The 24,567-nt window shown below is 39.6% G+C and overlaps 1 protein-coding gene across 4 annotated transcripts in view; it reads left to right on the forward strand.

Annotated features, from left to right (window-relative positions):
* HMGA2 (high mobility group AT-hook 2) overlaps nucleotides 1-24,567 on the forward strand; it is a 141,270-nt gene that overhangs the window by 87,776 nt on the left and 28,927 nt on the right. Inside the window, exon 4 of one of the 4 annotated variants that reach the window (XM_023225133.1) lies at nucleotides 2,231-2,695. The exons of the other annotated variants lie outside the window; for them this stretch is intronic. Within the exon in view, the coding sequence (XP_023080901.1) occupies nucleotides 2,231-2,339 (109 nt within the window). The 3' untranslated portion in view covers nucleotides 2,340-2,695. Of the gene's footprint in view, nucleotides 1-2,230; nucleotides 2,696-24,567 lie in introns of those variants that run through there. 4 annotated transcript variants of the gene reach the window in all.

The following is a 24,567-nucleotide window of genomic DNA, read 5'->3' on the forward strand; positions in this document are numbered from 1 at the left end:
GCCGGGTGAGGTGGCGAGTGCCTGTAGTCCCAGCTACTCGGGAGGCTGAGGCAGGAGAATGGCCTGAACCCGGGAGGCGGAGCTTGCAGTGAGCTGAGATCCGGCCACTGCACTCCAGCCTGGGCGACAGAGCAAGACTCCATCTCAAAAAAAAAAAAAAAAAATTTTCAGTGCTGCAAAAATAGGCCAAAAAGTGTGAACTCATGTATTTTAAATTTAAATAAATGAATGAATGAATATGCAAATGAAAGAAATAATGTCCCCTGGGAGCAGTCTTCAAAGTGGGCCTCAGCAAAATAAAGAACAAAAGCTTCTAGACCTTGCTTTCTGCTCTGTCTAGAACCCTTCTGAAACTCATTTCCTCCAATCTGTAGAGTGGCAGAGGAGTCCTGGATACTTGGGTCCTTTGCATTGTCTTGTTCATGCTGAATTATCAGTTTTATTTAGCAGTTATAAGTGATTCACATTGAAGAGTTAAAGGAACAACCTGAGGAGGTGTTATTCACAGACAGCCAACCCTCAGAATGTGTTTGAAAACATAGATTATGATTCTGGAAAGAATCCTGGATTTGGAATCTCTTCCTGGATTTAATGTCAAGCCATAGCTCCATCAGCTATTTACCGGATGAGTCCCTCTTTGTCTATGGCCCACAGTTTTCACAAGTCTAAACTGTGGATTGTCATAGGATGATCATGCCAAATGGGGCATTTTAGTTTCCAAAATGAAAACATTATTCATCTATATAAATATAAAGTTAAAAAAGAAGCTGTTTTAAGGATGACAAAAACTCTCAAAGCAGTCCTTTAGCACTTCTATGTCCCTGCTCTGAGGCAGGACCACTCTTAAATTCTTCCATTCAGATAAAAAGTCTATATTGTTTGAAAATACCTTCAGAGGAGATGTGGTAGGAATTTACTCCACAAGCACAGTTACACTAGACATTATTAATTAATTACTTATAATCATGAGTCTCTTGTTTTCTGTATAGTTCTCCATCCAACAGTTCTTCAGTTCCACCATTCCTTCTGCCATTTTGTGCTATTTTTTCCTTCTGCCATTTTGTACCATTCTGTAGCAGTTTGCCTCTCCTTCCTTTTTTCTGGTCAACTCCTTCAGTGGTCTTCCCCATTTTAAACAAACTTCATTGCTCCACTCTTCTCCGGGGTCAGTCATCTTGACTTCTGCATAGGAAGAAGATTCCACAGTCTTCCTCAGCCACTGAATCAAATAAGTGCAATCTTTCTGGTAAGGAAACTTGCTGTCTTGTTGCAGTTGAAGCCCATTTCCTATTCTTCTTCAGAGCCCGTTTCAAAACAGCTGGTTACCATCCTTTAGGTTAGTCCTTCTTAGACAGTACTTCAAAAACATTATATCACTTTTCAGTCTTTTTTGTCAAGCATGAGTTATAGAACTTCCTTTAACTTTTTCTCATAAGGCGTATTATTCAGCCTTTTAATAAGCAGCAGGGTGTAATTGAAAGAATATGGGCTTTGTAGTTAGACCTAGGTTTGAATCTGGGCTGTGTTACTCACTAAGCTGTTTGACCTCACTCAGAGCTCATGACTTCTGAACATAAGCTCCCTCATCTGTCAGGTGGAGTTCATGGGACCTGTCTCACAGGGTCCTCATCACAGCTGATGTGTGTGGTGTCCCTGATGTGTCATCAGTGCTCTAAAAAGTGTTGGTTACCCTTTCTCTTCCCTTTCGTTGTACTCTCCTCTACATCAGGTCACTATTTTCTGGCACTTATGGAGCCTAGGATTGAACACAATGTTGATAATTTGAAATAATTATCTTTATTCATCCCCCCGCAACATGCTTTTTTAAAAATGTCTTGGTTGTTTGTTGTTGTTATTGTTGTTTTTTGAGACGGAGTCTTGTTTTCGATGCCCAGGCTGGAGTGCAGTGGCGCGGTCTCAGCTCATTGCAACCTCTGCCTCCCAGGTTCAAGCAATTCTCCTGCCTCAGGCTCCTGAGTAGCTGGGATTACAGGCACCCACCACCACACCCTGCTAATTTTTGTATTTTTAGTAGAGATGGGGTTTCACCTTGTTGGCCAGGGTGGTCTCATACTCCTGACCTCACGTGAGCCACCCACCTCGATCTCCCAAAGTGCTGGGAATACAGACGTGAGCCATCGCACCTGGTCTAAAAAATGTCTATTAGTGTTCCATCACTAAATCTGTTCTGAGGTATTCATGCCATACGCCCCACCCTGATGTCATATCCATGGGACAATCTACTGCCAAGAATCATCTCCAAGAAGAAAACATCTCTGGGAAACAGTATCAAAAGGAGTCACTTAATTGTCATTGGAGGAGTCCAGGATAGCTCTTGATCTTATTTTCACCTTGAGGAACTGTCCATTACATCTATGAACCTTGTGTGTGGCTTTCTTCATATAGAAACCGATCGGGTGTCCTTAAGATCATTTCAAAACACTCGGTTATTCTTTCTTAGGTTTCCAACTGAAGTCTGCATCCCAAGATGCAGTTTCACTGCCATTCCATATGGCACCCTTGTGCAAATTTGAAAAAGGTACTGTAGGCACATGCAGAGCCATGCCTCGGGGGACAGCTTAGAGAGTAGAGGGTGGGCTGAACTCCAGTCACTCTTGTACAGGGATCCACCTTTTTGCAGAAATCACAGTGTGGCTCTGGTGTAGTTTGATTTCATAAAACAGATACTTAAAAATATTCACTGTCTCTTTCTCTTCAGTGCCATGTAATATCACATGACCTTCCTTTCTCATTCCATTGGTCTTTTCCTGTATCTTTTATCTTCTGTGCAGTTTGTCAGTAACATTTCATTCCCAGCTTCAGATGGGCTACCATGACTCCTGCCAGTTCCAGCTATTTCTTTGGATGCACCTTTGAATGCCTGTCTTGACTTACACTTTTGTGTGTGTGTGTGTGTGTGGAATTACTCTTTGGGTTTAAATTTTGGGCATTTGGGTATTAACCCAAATAGATTTTGCTAAAAATTTCATTCTATTAACAGATTCTTGGTAATAGCAAATTGGCAAAATCTAGATAGTTAATTCATATTAACTTTACTTCCCCCTCTTCTCTACCACACCTGTAGAGATGACTTAACTGAGCATCTAAATGACCTAACCCAGGGTGCTGGAGGGAAAGGGGGAATGGGTGACCATCAGTCTTAGGTAATCTACACACTAATAACCTTCAAAGGAGGTGAGAGTCCAGTCGTTCTAAGAGGAATACCATGCTGTCATCCTTGCCAGAAAAGAAGATCCTTTTATACTAGGCCCACAACTTTGGACAAGTCCCCCATAAAACAGTAAGGGAGTACAGTGGACCATTACATTTTCCAGGGCTTGGCCAAATTGATTCTGGTGGTCAATGAAGCTGCAAGTCTCAGGAAACTGGTCCCATGTTCAGTAACTGATAGGTATTCTTACATTCATCTCAAAGAGGTAGAAGAATACTTTAATATAAAAAAAAAGTGTAAAAAGGGATGAAGATTAAGAAGTGGAAAACTTGAAGTTAAGCCAGAGGCAAAATTTCCTGACAGCATGATGTACTGGACTGCAGATAGGTCTTTTGATGGATATGCTTGCAATTCCATTGTTAAATTAATCTTGTCTGCGTTTTTCCGCATTTATTTCTAATGTGTCTGCTAGGCCAGTACCTCCCTGGGAACACAATATAAAAACAACTATTAAGCAAATAGAAAAGCTTAAACAATACGCATATAACTCCAGCTTGAAGCATTTTTTTAATGCTCTATAAATCACTAGAAAACACGTGACAGGAACTATTCCTGATCGGTCTTAGGATGTGCAGGATACCCCAAGAAGGTTTTCCTGTTTATTACTTTTTTGAGTGTATTAATTTATGTTTTTGACTTTGAGATAGTTAATATCCAGAAGAGTTATTTGGCTATGGAAATAGCCTTGAAGGCTTAGGTCTGGGAAAATAATAGAGAGAAAGAGTTAGTAGGGCTTAGTAGAAGAATTGAGGGAAGGATGCAGGGAAAAGTGGACAACAAATAGAAAGAGGAAGCTGGTGAAGGCAGACCTTGGTAGCTGGGGCAGCGGCACTTGGGCCGCTCACGGTGAGTTAGCCCGCAGAGGCGCCTTTGGGCGGAGAGAGAATAAAATCTGGTTTTGACATGTTTATTTTATATGGCAATGAAATGTCTAGCCTATATATTTTGTAGACATTGAGAAATAAGGGACTGAAAAGAGGAAGAAGGGTCAGGGCTGAAGATGGGGATCTGGGGCTCATCTGAGTATAGGTGGTAATTGAATCCTTATGGCTGCACTAAGAGAATAAGTATAGAAGGAAAAGATGAGCTAGGAACCCCTGGCTGAGCCCTGGGGGCACTAAGTGGTAATGCATGTAGGGAGGGGGAGAAGTTAAAAGAAGGAAGAAAAAGCAGACAGAAATATCTGAGGAGTCCCAGGGCCTAAGGTCCCTGCCACTGAGGCCGTGAGAATGTTGAGAAGGCAACACAGATCCCTGGAACGGGGGAGTCGCTAAGAAGTTCAGTAAGAAGCCATGGTGTTTGACAGCTTCCATAAAAGCAAATGACAAAAGCTAGGACTGCAGAGAGGTGAAACCAAGGCCGAATCTGGGTCTGGTCTGGATAGTTTCCTCCATGCTCTCTAGTACAGAGCTTTATAAGATAGTATTGGTTTAACGAATGAGGGAGGGAATGAGTGAATGAATGAATCAAGCAAGTAAGCAGATATAGAAACATGGGCGTTTTCATAAAGCAGAGTACTCAGCAGTGCCTGTGAGCATCACTGACAGGCCAAACACATAACAGGCAGAAGGGAGAACAGGAATTGAGAAGAAGAAGGACAAGGAAGAGACGGAAGGGGAAAGAAAAGAGCAGTAAGGACTGAAGAAGGCCGGGGTTTCCTGGAGTGTGCAATTATGGAGCCCTAGATCTGTGGGTTTGGCCCTTACTTTGTTCGTATCTCTAGTTGTTTCTTTGACATTCATCTTGTGTCTGCGATGAAACTTTAAGTTTCTTAGCAAAGACAAGAACTACTGTTGTGTATCTCTTTAGTAACTAATACAATTCTATAAGCATTTACTTTATATTTGATAACAGAGAGAAAGAAAGCCATGTTTTCAGTAATTTCTAAAAAATGAAGAATTATCTAGAAATTCGGTCAGTTTAAAACATCCAGTTTTGATAAGTCGAACGAAAACATCCATTCTTCATTCAGAAGAGGCTTTTAAACTTGGATTTTCTAAGTAATTTACTCAAACCCCTGTCTCGTCTCTCAAAGACCCTCTTGTGAAATGCCCTTGTGAAGTGCTTGTGAAATGGCCTTCTGACTTAGCTCCACAAAATGTCCTTCCTAATCTTAGCAAAATGAAGAAATGTGTCAAAATGATTTGAAATATGCTTCTCTGTCTTTTCCTTCACCTCTTTTTGGTTCCATTTTCATAAGAGTACCTGTCAGCATTTGCAGATGAATTAAAGGCAGTGTCGTTCTGGAGGGAAATCACATGTTCCTTTGATTTTGTGATGGAAGGACTTATAAAGAGAAGTGGAGCTTGGTTAGAAAGGAGAAATGTGCACATGGGAAACGAAAGCAGGGCTGGTGAGAAAACTTGGTGGTGGCGTTTAATTAATTTTGATACTGGGAAATAGTTCTGTAGTTAATCTGTAAGATTTTTTATGCTGAATGCTTGGAAAATTTCAACTTTTTTATTTTCAACCACTTTGTATGCAGTGATGGCATAAATAAGAAAAATGGCCCTTGAAAACATCAAAAATGTAATTTTCACCTTCTTATGCTCTAAAAACACCTAAATGCACTTTTCTCAAATTTTTAAGAAAATAAACAAAACTCAGATTTTGGTAAAGATCAAGATGAATGGTGTTGACAAATTTCAGGAGGCTGGAGACTCTGAAAATAGTCTTATGGATGACATCTGTATGTAACTTTAAAATGCTCTACCACAGATGCTCCTATAAGGGCAACAGAGAAATAGCTGGAAAAGGTAACAATGTTACTTATTTTATTAAATATGTAACAATTGTTTGCATCCATTTCCTGGCAGTATTTCCTATTTTTAGGAGTGAGATCAATGATGTTGTAGAGCTAGAGATACCAGTGGGCTGACTGCAATTTTCAAAGCACCTTGAGATGTAAAAAAAGTGTTTCTGCAGGAGGGAAGGGGTACAGTTCTGGTAAATCTCTAAGCAGGATGAAAAAGAAAAGGGTCTAGACAGTCTTGTTTCATCTGATAGAATTTTCCCACGGAAGATGGGCAAACCTCAGATAAGAACATTTATCAGACCTCACACATTTTATAGCCACATCCCTTTGGGAACATTACACAGCATAGACTTGCTAAGTCCTGAAAATGGAAGACAGAAAGCACTATAAAAAATATGGACTGGCGCCCTGAGAAACCAGTCTTTATTACTCACCCTAACATATACATTAGGCATTTTGGTGTACTTGTTAAATGATACATAAGACTGTATCACTAATGAAAATACAGCAGTAGTCCATGAGCTCTTGGCTCAAAAGAAAGCAAAAGTAAATTAAGCAAAATACCTAATTTTTAAAAAAATGGTAGTGGTCCTATTGGAAAACCAAATATACGCTGACCCACTTTTCCTATTCTGCTCTTGTCTGATTTTCATAACAATGGGTGAATGCAGAGGAGCCTTGAGCAGGATTGCAGAAAGCAGGTACCTATAGTCCATTAATCCCAAACTTCAGAAGCAAGAGCAAGTAAGCTGGCAACCTAGGAGATGCTTTAGTAGTAAGGGCAGGTGTTGCCAGGGCAGATTTTTGCCAATGAAATAAGAATTTAAGCAAAATGTTAAATTCATTTAATGTTATTTCAAAGGCTAATCTAATAATTCTTAAACATTTATGTAAATCTGCCATTTTCTCAACTCTGGAAGACAGATAAAGAGAACCACGTGGGAAGATATAGCATGTTCTATTACTTGCCATTCAATTGATAAGAATTACAATGTCCGTGAATTCATCAATACCACTGAAAGACATGCAGTGGAATCAAATGGGTGGCAGAATAGGTATATGAATAGCATAATAGAACAAATCTTTCACCAGATGGTGTTCAGATTTGCTGTTTATTTGTGGCTTATTTAATATTATCCTGCTTTTCCTCAATCCACAAAGGATTCAAAGCGTCTTACAAAGAACACCGTGGGCCTCAGGCAACCAGCTTTTAATGACCAAAAATGAACTCTTAAGTCCATGACATTTAGTAATTTGTCACTTTTCTTGGGCACAAAGTTGAATTCTGTCTCCAGGAAGCTGATGTTTGGGAGAAAATCATTTAGTTGTGGATGAAGTGAGCCAACACATAGCCGGTAGTCCCAATGTGACTTATTTGTTTCCTAATTTGAGTTTACATAGTAACTCTCTTAAAGAAACAAAACCATTTTTTAGTGATGGGAGAGTTCTTTGTGAAAATAGCCATGAAGTGAGAGATGAGTCCCGGGTAGAAGCTGGAAAGGGAGTTAACTTGCGGTATGAGGATGTGCACAGGAAACGCTTGCCTCTAGATAGTAATACAGTTTCAGGAGAAATCTCCAAACCTGAGTGAACTGTTTCCTGGATTCTCAAGTTTAGAGACTGTGAATCTGGGGGCTTGCCAAGTCCTCAAAAACATCAAGGGCCTACTAAAATATAATAGAAAATCTAGAAAAAAAGATAAAAAGGCAAGGAACATGTAGATTTGTTTAGAAAGTGTACTTTAAATGCAATTCTCCTATTACCAATTGATATGGTTTGCCTGTGTCCCCACCCAAATGTCAACTCGAAATTGTATCTCCCAGAATTCCCGTGTGTTGTGAGAGGGACTCGGTGGGAGGTAATTGAATCATGGGGGCCAGTCTTTCCTGTGCTATTCTCATGATAGTGAATAAGTCTCACAAGAGCTGATGGGTTTATCAGGGGTTTCCACTTTCGCTTCTTCCTCATTTTCTCTTGCTACTGCCATGTAAGAAGTGCCTTTCGCCTCCTGCCATGATTCTGAGTCCTCCCCAGCCATGTGGAACTGAAAGTCTAATTAAACCTCTTTTTCTTCCCAGTCTTGGGTATGTCCTTATCAGCAGCATGAAAAGAGACTAATACAGTAAATTGGTACCAGGAGAGTGGGGCATTCTTGAAAAGATACTTGAAAATGTGGAAGCGACTTTGGAACTGGGCAACAGGCAGAGACTGGAACAGTTTGAAGGGCTCGCAAGAAGACAAGAAAATGTGGGACTGTTTGGAACTTCCTAGAGACTTGTTGAATAGCTTTGCCCAAAGTGCTGATAGTGATATGGACAATAAAATCCAGGTTGAGGTGGTCTTAGATGGAGATGAGGACCTTGTTGGGAACTGGAGCAAAGGTGACTTTTGTTATATTTAAGCAAAGAGACTAGTGGCATTTTGCTACTGCCCTAGAGAATCGTGGAACTTTGAACTTGAGAGAGATGATTTAGAGTATCTGGGAGAAGAAATTTCTAAGCAGCAAGCATTCAAGAGGTGACTGGGGTACTGTTAAAGGCATTCAGCTTTATAAGGGAAGCAGAGCATAAAAGTTTGGAAGATTTGCAACCTGACTCTGCGATAGAAAAGAAAAATCTCATTTTCTGAGGAGAAATTCAAGCCAGCTGCAGAAATTTGCATAAGTAGCAAGGAGCCTAATGTGAATCCCCAAGACCATGGGGAAAATGTCTCCAGGCCATGTCAGAGACCTTCACGGCAGCCCCTCCCATCACAGGCCTGGAGGTCCAGGAGGAAAAAGTGGTTTTGTGGGCCAGGCCCAGGGTCCCCATGCTATGTGCAGCCTAGGGACTTGGTGCCCTGTGTCCCAGAAGCTCCAGCTGTGGCTGCAAGGAACCAATGTACAGCTTGGACTGTGGCTTTGGAGAGTGGAAGCCCCAAGCCTTGGCAGCTTCCTTGTGGTGTTGAACCTGTGGGTGCACAGAAGTCAAGAACTGAGGTTTGCCAACCTCCACCTAAATTTCAGAAGATATATGAAAATGCCTGGATGCCCAGTCAGAAGTTTGCTGCAGGGAAGGGCTCTCATGAAGAGCCTCTGGTAGGGCCATGGGGAAGAGAAATGTGAGGTCAGAGCCCCCACACAGAGTCACTACTGGGCCACTGCCTAGTGAAGCTGTGTGAAGAGGGCCATCATCCCCCAGACCCCAGAATGGTAGATCGACTGACAGCTTCCACCACATGTCTGGAAAAGCCACAGACACTCAACACCAGCCCGTGAAAGCAGCCAGGAGGGAGGCTGTACCCAGCAAAGCCACAGGGGTGGAGCTGCCTGAGACCATGGGAACCAACCTCTTACATCAGTATGACCTGGATGTGAGACCTGGAGTCAAAGGAGATCATTTTGGAGCTTTAAAATGTGACTGCCCCACTGGATTTCGGACTTCCATGGGCCCTGTAACCCCTTTATTTTAGCCAATTTCTCCCATTTGGAATGGCTGTATTTACCCAATACCTGTACCGCCATTGTATCTAGGAAGTAACTAGCTCGCTTTTGATTTTACAGGCTCATACACAGAAGGGACTTGCCTTGTCTCAGATTAGACTTTGGACTGTGAACTTTTGGGTTAATGCTGAAATAAGTTAAGACTTTGGGGGACAGTTGGGAAAGCATGATTGGTTCTGAAATGTGTGAATATGAGATTTAGAAGGGACAGGGGAGGAATGATATGGTTTGGCTGTGTCCCCATCCAATGTCAGCTCGAATTGTAGCTCCTAGAATTCCCATGTGTTGTGGGAGGGACCCAGGGGAGATAATTGAATCACAGGGGCCGGTCTTTCTTGTGCTATTCTTGTGATAGTGAATCAGTCTCATGAGATCTGATAGGTTTATCAGGAGTTTCCGCTTTTGCCTCTTCCTCATTTTCTCTTGCTGCCACCATGTAAGAAGTGCCTTTCGCCTACCACCATGATTCTGAGGACTCCCCAGCCATGTGGAACTGTAAATCCAACTAAACCTTTTTCTTCCCAGTCTTGGGTATGTCTTTATCAGCAGCATGAAAATGGACTAATACACCAACCTTGGGAAACTTCATTGCATGACCGTTTCCATAGTTTCTTCAATTGGAAACAAGGGGAAGCCGCTCATCCCCACCAATTGTTGTGCCCAAAGAAGGGCAGCATGGGCCTTCTGCTAATTTAGTTGGTAAACTTGGATCCAATCAAATAAAAAAAGAAGAAAAACAAATCCCTATGGCCATTCTTAAAGAAGACCCCTCAGGAAATAAAAGAACAAGGTTCTGGATCCTTCCCCACTCCCAAAGCAGAGCAGCTCCATTTTTATGATTTATATAAAGTGATGTTCTAAAGACTGGAGGTTAGGGGAGAGAATGAGGAAGAGGAATGTTTCTTTGATGAAGGAGCACTCAACACCCACTAGGGGCTTCCCTGTGTTACATTCAGACCACTGTCAGTTCCTGGGCTTTCAGGGAATAAGTGGTACAGTAGTGGGCTCCCCTTGCCAGCTACAGCACTGGACCAGTCCAACAAAATATATTCTGAGGCTGAAAATCAAAAAACTTAGTGAATAACTGAAACTCCTGTAGCCTCCTATACCCTGTGGGAACCTAGAAGAGTATGGTAGGACAGCAACATAAGGGCCATGTTCTGGCTTCAAATGGGAGCTCTAGAGCTCTGATGGGAGATGCCAGACTTAATCACCCTTAAGAAAGTCATCCTCATTAGATGCAGTGGCTCACGCCTGTAATCCCAGCACTTTGGGAGGCAGAGGCGAGTGGATCACCTGAGGTCAGGAGTTCGAGACTAGCCTGACCGACATAGAGAAACCCCATCTCCACTAAAAAATACAAAATTAGCTGGGTGTGGTGGCACCTGCCTGTAATCCTTGCTACTCGGGAGGCTGAGGCAGGAGAATCGCTTGAACCTGGGGGACGGAGGTTGCAGTGAGCCAAGATTGTGCCATTGCACTCCAGCCTGGGCAGTAAGAACAAAACTCCATCTCAAACGAACAAACAAACAAAAACACCAGGAAAGTCATTCTCTGACCCCACCCCCAGCCCACCTTGGGAAGGATACTGTTTAATAGTAACTTAAATTCCTCTTAGGGTAGGGAAGGTCCATCTTGTCTTGGCTTATTCAGGGCAGTGGAAGATTTACCCACTTCTCACTCTTCTTCATGTTATTGAAACTCAGTTAAAATGAACCAACTTAAATTAGAATGTAAAATTATTTTAATATTTCTTCATCTGACTTGCTTCTAATCCCATTGTTCTTTTTGCTATATCTGAAGATAGTCCCAACTTCTCAAATATGTTATAAATTTCTGGGCTGTAAAATGAATATGGATAAGGGACTCAAATTTTGTAAATGCTATAGGGTAACAAATCGCCAATTGTCCTCTGCCTCTGTGTTGCCTCAGCTTACCACAAAACCCCCCTACGCACATACACACACACACACACACACACACACATCCCTGAAGTCACTCTAAATATCAGTAATTATGAAGTTGACCAGGCGCGGTGGCTCACACCTGTAATCCCAGCACTTTGGGAGACTGAGGCGGGCACATAGCTTGAGGTCAAGAGATCGAGACCATCCTGGCCAACATGGTGAAACCCGTCTCTACTAAAAATACAAAAATTAGCTGGGCGTTGTGGCGCATGCCTGTAGTCCCAGCTACTCAGGAGGCTGAGGCAGGAGAATCACTTGAACACAGAAGGCGGAGGTTGCAATGAGCTGAGATCCTGCCACTGCACTCCAGCCTGGCGACAGAGCAAGACTCCGTCTACAAAAAAAAATTAATTATGAAGTATTTGGCAACTTCCTGAGGCCTTCCAACTCTCTCCCAGCCTTTCAGAACAGGTCTTCCTATTTTCTTCTATCCCTCTTCTGCCATTCTGTCATATTTCTAGAGTGGGGCTGGCAATAAAGCTATCAGAGAAGAGAGAAACCATATGTTCTGAGGTAAAATTTAACAGAATAAAGAAAGAATGCCATTAATTTCCAGCCCTTGAAAATGCCCAGAAGCTTCTAAACAGACCTTCCTTAAAAGTTTCCATCTACTGTCTTTTATTAAACCCTGGTATTCCTCAAATATGAAATTCCAATCTGAATTGTTAAAATATTTTTATAAATAAAAAACTCTATTAATTTTGAGTAGCTCAAAAGTATCTTTTCTACAATTTCTAAAGTAAATATGCTACATTTTAGGTTATAAGCTTTTGCCACCAGGTGTGAGTCTAACTACTCTTTATATCTTTTGTTCACTCAAGGCAAAACGTCCCAAATTTGAAAAAAATTGACTTTTGAACAATTTCTAATAAGCATTTCAGTGGTCCTGAGCAGGAGGAACTATTCTTCTAGTTTGTGAAGTAGCTAAGGAAAACATCTTAGGCATAGAACATTCATTTACATTTCCAAGACCTTAGCCTGACCAATTAACCTGACTTGCAACTTGGGCATTTAATTAGGAGCAGTTTGGACACCAGAGTTCCGATTCTGCTGTTGGTGCCATCTTTACCTTTGGGGAAGTGTTCTGCTTGCAGCCTATATTTTGTGGACATCTTTTCCTATATATCTTTGTGTCTAAACTTCAAACATAGTAGGCATTCGGAAATTGCTCCCTGAACTGAATTAAAAGCAAGGTTAATTCATGGATGTACATGACCAGAGTTAGAGTAAAAAATGAAATAAAGTGAAAAGCACTATCAATTACTCAGGTGAAGTCATGTCAGGCAATCATTAAGTTTTCGATGATCTTGCAGATGTTTGAATGAGAATCCGGATCTTGGGGCATTTTCAGTTGTGTGCACTGACATGTGAATGTGTGTGTGCCCTCACATAAGTTCTTACATAGCAGAAGGAAGGAAGTTGTGAAAGGGGAGAAAATAGAGCTATTGACTGCAGAGCCATAAAGCTGTTTTTAGAATGACTGCTTCTGTTGTATTGGGGAACGCTTCCTTTGAGAAGGAGTATATTATGCATCCTCTTTCCATTAAGTCTATTTTTGGAAGAAATTACAGAAGATAATATATTACCAGCTTCCAGGGATCTCTTATCAACATAGCCTCTGTTCTCATTACACACCTGCTTAGAGCAAAATAAATTATTCTGTCCTCAGGAATGCCAACCCCAGACAATCAAAATCTTCACTAAATCACTGTATTTATTAGGGAAGCTCCGATTTTTGAAAAGTGTTAACTCCGCCCCTAAAAGCAGTAAGTGAGAACTAACAACACTGGAGTCTTGTGATTGAGCATTCAATCAGCTTCAACAGGGACAAAGTCTAGGAATTGTTTTCAAAACAGTGTGGGGCTTCCTACTCAGGAGGAAGAATCTGCATTTGGCAATTATTCCAGTTACCTTGGAACAAGAAATTTACTTCTCAGTAGTTTTACAAATTAAATGTTTAACTTGTCTGTATAGAATTAATGCCTAGGAGGTGGGGAGACGAGGCAGAGCAGAGGCTTTCAAGGCCAGTTCACAAGTTTGACATTTAAAGTGATAGTAGCAATTTTTTCTCTAACTCCAACAGTGTGAAGTTCTGCTTCCACCTAATTGAAGTTTGCATCCTGCAAGTATGTTGATTTAGACATTAAAACAACTTAAATGTTTAGCAGTAAAAACTTGTTTAATCATTAAACCACTACCATTTTATTTTGCCCTTTAAACCTGCTTTCAATCAGCAGATGCTGATTTGGATACTGGTTTACAGTCTCATTAACCATGAAGATCGCAAAGGAAAGGTTGTGGCAGCAGCGGGAAGCTCTGAAACACCTCATTGTCACAGGAAACATTCAGTGAGACATTCAGCTGTCTCACAACACATACGGCTCTGAGAGAGGTTTGGGTGACAGAAATGCAGCCTCTAATTCCAGAAGCGGCACCCTGCTCATTCCAGGAAAGGAAAAGAAAAGTGTTTTTCTGCATGACCATGTTGATCACTGTTACCATGCAGTTATCAGGAGTCTTTTCGCTGCTTAAGTGTAATGGGAGGAGGATATATCATTGCAGACTCCTAGGTGAATGGCATGGATGTTACTTTTTTGCAAAGCAAGGAGGAGTTGCAGTGTTTCATGGCCTTCTTTAAACACACGGGAGTTTTATCACTCATTTTAAAAGCCCAACTTAACGCCATTTTCAAACTGAGTTCCAGTCCTGGATTGTTTTTCTACAAAATGGCCCCTTTCCTCTCAGAGTGGGATGGCCATGGGTGCCCATTAATTGCTACACTTGTAGGAACTGAGTTTATTCCCTTCATAGTAGAAAAACCAAGCTTATTTTCTGAAACTTAATCCTGTGAGCTACCATCCATGGCCACACCAGGCTCCAGGAAGGGATCACGACTTTCCGAAGAGATGAATTGCTGCTTTAACAAAGGCTACATGAGCCTTTTGATTCCATATTCTGCCTCTGCTAGATGTTTAGTTTTGCTGCCAAATATAAAAACCACACTGGAAAAGACAGTTCTTCACTTTTAAGTGGCTGTGTGATAGAAAATTGGTAATTAGTTCAGTTTTGAGGAAGATAGGGACAAACCGTTCTTTACGTTTTATAAAATCGCAAATTATGACAATGATCTCCCATTTGAGATGGAGAAATGGAACCTAACGAGTTCCAGAGACTTGCCCAAGATCTTGTAGCTAATTATTAGAAGCAGGAAATGGGTTAGAAGCCAGAACCTTGACTTACAGCTAATTGTATTTTCAGCTATCCAAACGTCTTTACTGGATTAATACAAACTTCTCTTGTCCTCAGATAATACAAATATCTGTCCTCATGGAAAATAAAGGCTTACTGGTCTGTCTCTTTCTCTCTCTCTCTCTCTCTCTCTCTGTATCTGTGTGTGTGTGTGTGTGTGTGCATATATATATTATATATGTGTATGTATATATAAAATATGTATGTATGTATATGCATATGTATTTCTGTCGCCAAAAATGTGTGTGTATATATATATGAATGTATGTGTATATGTGTGTGTATATGTTATATATTTTATAAAGACATATATTCAGTCAAACAGTGCTTAATGATAGGGGTACATTCTGAGAAATGAATCTTTAGGCAATTTCATTGTTGTGTTAACATCAAAGAGAGTACTTATACGAACCTAGATAGTACAGCCTACTGCACGTCTAGGCTAAACAGTGTATCCCATTGCTCCTCGGCTACAGACTTGTACAGCATGTTGCTGTACTGAAACTGTAGGCAATTGTAACACAATAGTAACTATTTGTGTATCGAAACATATCTAAACATAGAAAAGGTATAGTAAAAATACAGCATAAAATATTTTAAAATGGTACACCTGTATAGGGCATTTACCATGGATGGAAGTTGCCAAACTGGAAGTTGTGGTTGCTCTGGGTGAGTCAGTGAGTGAGTGGTAATGAATATGGCAGCCTAGAACATTACTGTACACTATGTAGACTTTATAAACACAGTACACTTGGGCTACACTAAATTTATAAAAAATATATTTCTTTCTTCAATAATAAATTAACCTTAGCTTACTGTAACTTTTTAAATTTTTTTTAAATGTTCAAACATTTTGGTCAACAACTAAGATATAGCACACACATTTGCCTAGGCACACATAGGGTGTGGATCATCAGAATGTCAGTAGGCAATAGGAATTAACTCCATTATGATCTTCTGGGACTATATGCAGTTCATCGTTGAGGGAAACGTCATTATGTGGTACATGGCTGTATTTTTATCTGTATAAAGATTACACACATATAAAGGATACAAAGACAAAGAATGCCTATATATTTATATATAGTATACTGTATATATGCATGTATGTATGTATCTTACTTTGGGATTTCCATTTTTCTAATCTTCTTACCATTTTAAGAATTGGTCTATGCACAGCAAACTTTTAGAATCGCAATTAAAATATTCAGAGAAGTGGCCAAGTTTTTGTTTTTGTTTTCGTTTTTGTTTTTTTTTTTTTTGAGATGGAGTCTTGCTCTGTCGCCCAGGCTGGAGTGCAGTGGCGCCATCTCGGCTCAAGCAAGTTCCGCCTCCCGGGTTCACGCCATTCTCCTGCCTCAGCCTCCCGAGTAGCTGGGACTACAGGTGCCCACCACCACGCCCAGCTAATGTTTTGTATTTTTTAGTAGAGACGGGGTTTCACCGTGTTAGCCAGGATGGTCTGGATTTCCTGACCTCGTGATTCACCCGTCTCGGTCTCCCAAAGTGCTGGGATTACAGGCGTGAGCCACCGCGCCTGGCCATGGCCAAGTTTTTGTATAGGTGTTTGGATACTGTGCATACAAGTTCTACATTTCTCTGTTCTCAAAACTCCTTCCTACATAAATACTGAGGACTGTTCTCTGGCCAAAGTCTGTCAAACCATCTCTCTGAGTAACAAGACTTTCTCGTGTTTTCCATGCTCTATAGTTCAGTGTTGCAGCCTTCCCATACTTGATTTTTAAAGCAGAGTTTTGTTTTGTTTATTCATGGTGCATTATGACTATAAAATTTAAATACCTTTCCTCTTTGAAGATAATCCTAATTTTAAACACTTGCTCTTGTTTTAAAAAATTGAAAAAAAATTTATCAACTTGATATTTCTAAAGAGACCTATGTATATATGTATTAGATATTTATATACATACATATGTATATATGTAATATATATTATATATATATATTAGAAATCTGCAAATTTAATAAGGGAGTGTTTAGATTGCAGAAGACCTATCCTTAAATCCCGAATCCCAGAATTCTGAAGCTAGAAGGGCTCTTGAGAGGTGATCTCATCTATACAGAGATGTATATTTAAGGAGCTAATTTACACAAGTAGGTAACAAAACCTTACACCAATTCTTCAAGCACATGAAGCACCTTACACCGAGCACTTTGATGAATACCCATTTCTACTCAATTTTAAACTACCTTCAACTGGAAATATCTCATTTTAAAGAGGATATTCAGTTGACTCACTGGGGAAAAACAATTGGATAAACTGACTGTTTGCCCTTACCCGGATAAAATCACTGATGAATTGAATGCATTTTTGTAACGTGTCAAGACACAGGTGGCTTTAACCGTCACACACATTAAGTATGGGATATGTGGCGAGGAATGGAGGTTTTTATATACAGCAGTAAGAACTGTAGAGGGGGAAAACCATGAAAGATGGAAGAAGATGAGAATAAAGAGGACAGAGATGATACGCTCAAGAAAAGCTGCCTATTTCAGAGTAGAATATATTGTAAGCCCCACTATAGTTGAATGCTTACAAGAGGAGAAGCTTTCAGCAACTCCTTTGTTTCTTAATGTATATATTATATCTGAACAGAATGCTTCTTTCCTGTGAGCTAGATAGTAGGAAGTAATCTATCTTCAACCTTGTTTGGTGTGTAAATAAAACTTCAGAAAGGGTCTGTTGAACTTTGGACAGGCAAGCTCCATGAGCTCTCCCTCACTCTTTGAGGCAGGTTAAAGGGTACGGCCATGACCACCACCTTAATCCTTCAGGGACTATTTACAAAAGATTGAAAAATGTGCCCAGGGCCTGTACCTGGCCCTCTGTGAAACTAGCCCAACTCAAGGGGGTTGGCAGGCAAGCCTGGCTTTCATGGGGACAGAAGAGAGAGTTTGGGGTGAGCTTGGTATCTTTCAACACATGTTTTTTGGCTTCTCCTACTAAATTTGTAATTTCCATGATGTTTGGTGGGAAAATGGACACTGGCCCCTTTTTCTTTTTGTCTGCTGCTTTGCAGCTATTGGGATTCTGAGCCTTGGGATAATGAAGCAGGCTGTCATTTCCTACCCCCAAATAATGCATTACAAAGTGGAAATGCAAATTTCCTGTGCAAGCTCTAAGTAGCAGGTGGTATTTCCTTAATATATTGTTTTAGACCTTTGGGGAAATTGGTATTATGAGCTTACTTTGGAAAATTAAAATAGCATCAAAGTCCTACATTTTCAATAAAACAATCAATATCTTAAATTTTAAAAATCAGACTAGATAACAATACCAGGAAAAGACACGTATTTTGTTTTTATGTGTTAAAGTTTTGTAATTCAGGGAGGACAAGAAAAGGGATATGGTGCAGTTGAACTTTCTAATTCACTACGACAGGAATAAAAGGAAGGAAAAAAATGTATATTTTTAAGTTTCAATTTAAACCATTGCTGTTAACTAAATGCTTGGATACGATCAGTCATACAAAGAGTTAAATTAAGCATGGAGCTGTTCAGATGGCAAATCTGAGTTGAGCTGAAGGTAAAAGACATCTGTATTTTTCATTCATTTGCTCAGCAGCACTAAATTTCAAGCTTGTTTTTTGTTCAGCATCAAAGAAAAGGTTGTTTTATGGTTATTGGATTTTTTTTAACCCACATATTTCATGAAAGAGACTCAAGTCACTGGGTCTTTATATTCTTTTAAGTTATTTTTCTGCCCACAGCCCTTCTGCAAGCCATCTTGTTGAAGAGGGAAAACATAATTTCATTCTTTTTCTCTTCCTTTGAAGAAAAAATTTAAGAGATTTAAATACCATTCACATTTTGGAACTTCCTTCTTTACCCCTCCCGAAACCATCATCTCACAACTATGTAAAGCAATCAAATGTTGAAAGTCTTAAGAGATTTTCATTCCCATAAATATCCTTTATATACTTATAACTGCTCTACTTATCAAGGGCAACAAGAATGGAACCCAGGAGCTAACTAAGTTTATAGATGTGTGTTTGTGTGTATCAGTATATCCAGATGTGTCCAAATGTACACAGTATTTTTAGCGTACAAATTGTTGATTAGGCATCTATATCATTTTTTCCTCTAAAATGTCTAAGTGCATGGATCTATTAGTGGATGGGCGCCAAAACGACACAGTCAATGGAGGACTGAAATATTTACCAAACCCAAGAAATGAAGGTTTGTTTGAATAGTTTAAACTTGACGGAAGGCTGAGACAAGAGGATCACTTGAGCGTAGGAGTTCGAGGCCACAGTGAGCTCTATAATCATGCCTCTGCACTCTAGCCTCGGCGACAGAGCAAGACCCTGTCTCTCAAAAAAATAAAATAAATTTGAGTAGAATAAACTATGTAAACTTGGATAGTCTGGTAACCTTCATTCTTTAATTGTTCCATAGCTTATATTTGGCTTCAAGGTCCAGGTTTTCGAGCACAAGAAATCTGCGTTTTCATTCTAAGAAGTATAAAGCAAGATAGTTATAGTTCATGTGAGGTTCACATTAATTGTCATTGCACCTCTTCTCCCCAGAAGGAAGAGGAAGTGAGAGCTGGAGTCAAAACTGGGTACTGTAAATGCTCATCTAATCTTGGAATCTCAGAGGTTATTAATTTTCCAGATAGTTGAGTTATTGCCTTCAAATTTTAACTTCAAATTTTGTTAATGTGGTGGTATATGAAAATGCAGCCAATGTGCATGATATGTGTGTCTCAAACTATATTTATGAATTCACTGAATGTAATTTTATGTGTCTCTTGATAATGTTTGATTGTTAACATAAGCATCACTAGACTTGTCAAGTGGCAAAGATCATATTCTTTCATTCTTTCTTCCTTTCTCATTTCTTGAGTGCTGGCTATATGCCAGGAACTATGCACCCACTGTGGTGCTTGGTGTATAGAAGGCACTCAATGAATATTTATTGAATAAATGAAAAAAAATGAATAAACAAGTTCAATGGATAGTTAAAAGGATAGTTTCAGTTCCATAAACCTTGATTTGGGTGTAGGACCAGTCACAGTGCCATGACAGAGCTATTTGGTGATAAATAGTATGGAGTGTATTTACCACCAAGCAGTAATGCCCTGTCCCTCCTTGAATAGTAGTACCAATTTGAGAGTGCTTTTTAAAATTTTTAATCATTAGCCACTGTCTCATGAAATTGGAGGGAAACTATGCAGCAACAGGACTCTCTGGGCATTGTGACAAGTCTACTGTCTACAAAATTTGTGTTCAAGACAAAATCTAAAGCAGCCATCTTTCAAAAGGATGTCCTCACTTTCTAAAGGACAATTATTGCAATGACTATAGCCAATGAGGTTTTTCTTGCCACTGCCATTCAAAACATCAGTGATTTTGGCATCTTGGGCACCGTACCAACTTGTTTTTTCTTTCCCACACCTCTGTCCCACATATGATAAGTTTATTCTTGGGTTATGACAAAGGAGCATTCCTTGTCACTTTGAGAAGTTCAGCTAGGATATTTAGGGGATGAATTGCATTCTTACGAATTCTTTATCATGATTACACTTCTATCTAGTATAATGTGAAGGTGAAGTAGGGCCTTTAGAGGTAGACTAGCATAGGTTTGAAATGTTTGCTTCTTTCCTTACCAGCTTCCAAAAGTAACCTGAGGACATGTCCATGCTTCGTAAACATGGTATCTTCATACACATGCTGATATACAGGAAAGATCTTTGCAGAACTCCATGAAAGTTTGTTTTTATTATTGTACCAAAGATTGCATATACCTGACCAGACACAAAACTAAGCTGTAAGTTTTCTTCAGGCCTCCTTAATATTTTGTCCTTTAAGCATAAGCGATGTTGCAAAGCACCCCTTTAATTTATCATGTGTAAACAATCACTAGAGTCTGCAAAATAGATTGCATTTCTTATGAAATCCATTTTGTAATAACATTTTGTATACTGAATGATGCATTCAGTGAATGAGGTAATTAATGCTAAAGGATAAATAGATTATTTAAAAATTTACCAAACTATACCTTGCTTCCTTAGTAGCTATGCATAGGTAAGTATGTTGTTCTGAAATTATTATTGACTTAAAGAATAAATATGAAAGATAGTGGGAGCTATCCATCGAAAACATCTTTATTTTTTTAAACACTGACATGCACTCTCTAAGCAGTAAGCAGAAGTGACAATTTTTTCCTAATCACTAAATGTTTACTTACCATTTGTAAGAAGAGTTAACCTGTCCTTAATTTGTTTGAACCCATGGGGCCATGAACAAACACCATAATAGAGTGAAGAAAGCAATGCCAACATAGACCAATTTTATCAGTAATATAGAACTGTCCTGGGATAGAGTATGCCCAGATATGAGTTCTCAGAAAAAGCCACAGAACTCTTCTGTAAACTTCTATATCAACCATATCCTACCTCCTCTTCTGCCTCAGCTTGCAGTAGCAGAAAAAGTTTACATGTGTTTGTATATTCACTGAACAGTAGTCCTCAAAGAATAGGACATTCTCACATCTTTTTAAAAAGAGCCACTTAAAGAAAATATATTCTAAGTGCTTTAATTCAGATTTAAATGGCTACATTGCGAGATATTATTCCATATAATTGGAGTGATTGCGAATTTATACAGATTTTCAACAGTGGCACTTTGTAACCATTGATAAAATACAGGGGTGTGGGGGGATAAAACCAGTATTGCATGGATCCAATGACATTTTCCCATGCTCACTTTTTCCAGTTGTGTAGCAATGACCATATTCTCTAATAACATTAGCATACTTTTATGCTTCGGTCTTTTTGCTTTTCATTAGGAGAATACTGGAATTCATGCTATAGAATGGTTCCTTTTACACTCCAGCCCACTTGTGCAACTACATTCCTGTGATTTTACTATCTAATATGTTGTGGCTATAACCAGAGAATGCAAAATTTGTCTTCCTGAGAGCCTTGGCCTCTATGTTTTCTACCAAATCATGCCTCCATTTTCTCTATAAAGGCTGTTGGTACAACCACAAATGTCATCTGTCTGTGACAAGCAGAACTGAGGCCCTTTTGTTCTGATGCTTTCATTTGTTCACATGAATAGAAGTTCCTCAGTTGAAAATGATTTGCACATAGGTTGAGGAACTGTGAATGAAATCACTCAACCTAGAGGCTGGCATTCTTCATGCTGCTGGCTGTTGATTTCTTCATCTTCTCCCTGAAGACCCTGCATGAGTGGTGAGTATCCATAAAGGCTCCAGGAGACCCAGACACCTCTGTGGTAGCCAAGCAGGTGTTACCCTGCAGGACTTAGAGGGATCTTAAGAGCAAGAGAAGGAAGGAGTGACTTCTCTCACCAGTGGTCAGAGCAGAAGTGCAGAGCAGCAAGTTGCAGGTGCTGGCAGTGATGGCTTCCGAACTGAAGAGCAACCAAACTCTCTTATGTAACCCTGTCACCACAGCTCGAAGGGAGGCTTTCTTGCCTCCCAGTAGAAGGGAACTGACAGAGCCTGTGTGGCTTTGCATCCTGAAGATACTATAGTTGTTGTGTCTGTTGAGAAAGCATCAAGAAAATTGGATTGTTCCAACATTCAAGCTCTTCCATATTAGCTTTGTGTTCCATTTGAAAACAATAGGTTGAAAAATTAGCTTAATTCTAAGCATCAAGAAAATTGGATTGTTCCAACATTCAAGCTCTTCCATATTAGCTTTGTGTTCCATTTGAAAACAATAGGTTGAAAAATTAGCTTAATTCTAAGCTTACATGTATATGGGGAATTTTATCAATGATTAGCACCATTATAACTTGTTAAACAGTGAACTTATAGTTGAATGTGATCTATCAGATGGCTGCTTAACATTTGCTCAAGAATAATCTATGAGTCATCTAAGCACAGAGTAGCTATTTGAAAATTTGTTGAGTAAATGACATTTCTTTGAGAGAAATATCTGCATAATTACAGTGTGTTATACATGCTCGTTATAGCCTAAGGACGTCTGTTTGAATTTGGGTTTTTCTTTTTTTTTTCTGTCTGCATAACACACATGCAGACATCATAGTTTGAATACTTACGGTTATGATCTTGGAGAAAAGTGTATCTCTTGACTCTTTAACAGCTTAAGCATACTAAAGGTAGTTTGTAAGTAACACATAACTTTGAACATGGAAAAATTAAGTTTGCTTTTCATGAAATTCTAATTTTGTAACTTGCTGAGAGTTATTTTTAGAGAGTGGTAGCTTTTGAAGAAAAATAAGTTTTTTTTTTCCTGAAATGTAATTGGTAGTCATTAATTCCATTTTATAAAATATATGTTCCTTTCAAAAACAATCTCAGACAATAGTACATTTTAAAGTCTGGATCACTTTCCCAGCAGCCCAGGGTGTTTTGAAGATAGGAGAACAAGGGAAGTACTTTAAGCCGTAAAGTCTTGCAGGGTAGCAGTTAAGTGCTTAAGGCAGTGCATTCTTGATGCAGCGTCCTGTTACAGTAATATTATGAAAAAAAGCTGCAGGGAATTCTCATACATGTCTAATATATATAGCTTTAATGTTCACTGGCTGGACCCATTCACAAATGGAATCTGTGGGTCAGATGTAGTTTGCAAGCCACTATTATTAAGCTGTTTTCCTTTTACTATTAAGTAATGGTTCCTTGTTAATATTATGAATGCATGTGTTCTTTGCTCTCTCTGTAAATCTTTTGTTCCATTCATTTTTCTTTTTTTCTTTTTTTTTTTTTTTTTGCCTTACAAGAATGTGGGGGGAGGATATCCCTATCCACAAATCATGTACTTTAAATAGCCAGGCTAGAGCTGAATGAAGGAAATCAGTCTAGATAATATCTTTGTGAAATGTATGCCTATGAACTCTGTGTCACACAATACAAAGGAAATTGCCATTGTCCTGCACAAATTAGGTGAACAAAGCACATAAAAAATCCTCTTCTTGTTGCCGTGTATATTCCTGTGCAGCTGAAACTAGAATTCCAAAGGCCACAGAAACGGCAAGGCTTAAGTGGCAAATTTGCAAATCAGAGAGCGTAGGTTTTACATTGATAATACAGAGAGACCTGTAATCATTTATCACAATGGTACCACATTTTTTGATACTGAACACTGTAGACCATAAACAATAAGGATTACATGACCACTGCTGCTACTGTGACTACTACTGCCATCACCGCCACCCTCCCTAGTGCTATTAAATCATGCTTATTAAGTTCTTACAGCCAGCAATTGTGCTATGTACTTTAGTGGCATTCATCATATTTAATCACCCCAGCAACCCACTGAGGAATCCACTTTATACAATTAAGGAAATTGAAGTTTAAATTGCTGCCAGGTCACACAGCTTATGCATACCTGGTCTCATACTTGATCTCGGAGGTCTTTCTGGCCCCAAAGCCCTGTTCTTCCCCACTATCTTGAACTTCCTTTCCCTGTATGTGAAGAGAATGGAACTCACCAGGTACCAAGATGTCACCTCCTAACCCTTACAAAGCCCAGTGAGTTATTTGGAGGAGAATTTTTCCCAAGGCCAAAAAGCTGCCCCTGTAATACTCCAAAGTAACTTCGATATTCTGGAAAGAGCAACTACAATCAAAGATAGCACTTTACAAACATCCTTCCTTTATTTAAAAAAAAAAAAATTTTTTTAAAGCTACTACCACCAACAGTTCTTCCCAAGATCAGAGATACCTGCACATCTGGCAATAAGCCCAGACATACCAAACTATGTATTATCTAGAGCCAAGGACTTGAATACCGCTGCATCTGCAGAGAGACAAACATCTCATTTCAATAGACAACTTGTTCCTAGAGTGGGATACTCCCCTGCTGAACTGACAGGGAGCCGGAAGAGCGGCATGGAACAAAGAGAATAGTTATGACTGGGCAGCAGAC

This window comes from Piliocolobus tephrosceles, chromosome 10 (assembly GCF_002776525.5).
Source record: "Piliocolobus tephrosceles isolate RC106 chromosome 10, ASM277652v3, whole genome shotgun sequence".
NCBI lineage: Eukaryota > Metazoa > Chordata > Mammalia > Primates > Cercopithecidae > Piliocolobus > Piliocolobus tephrosceles.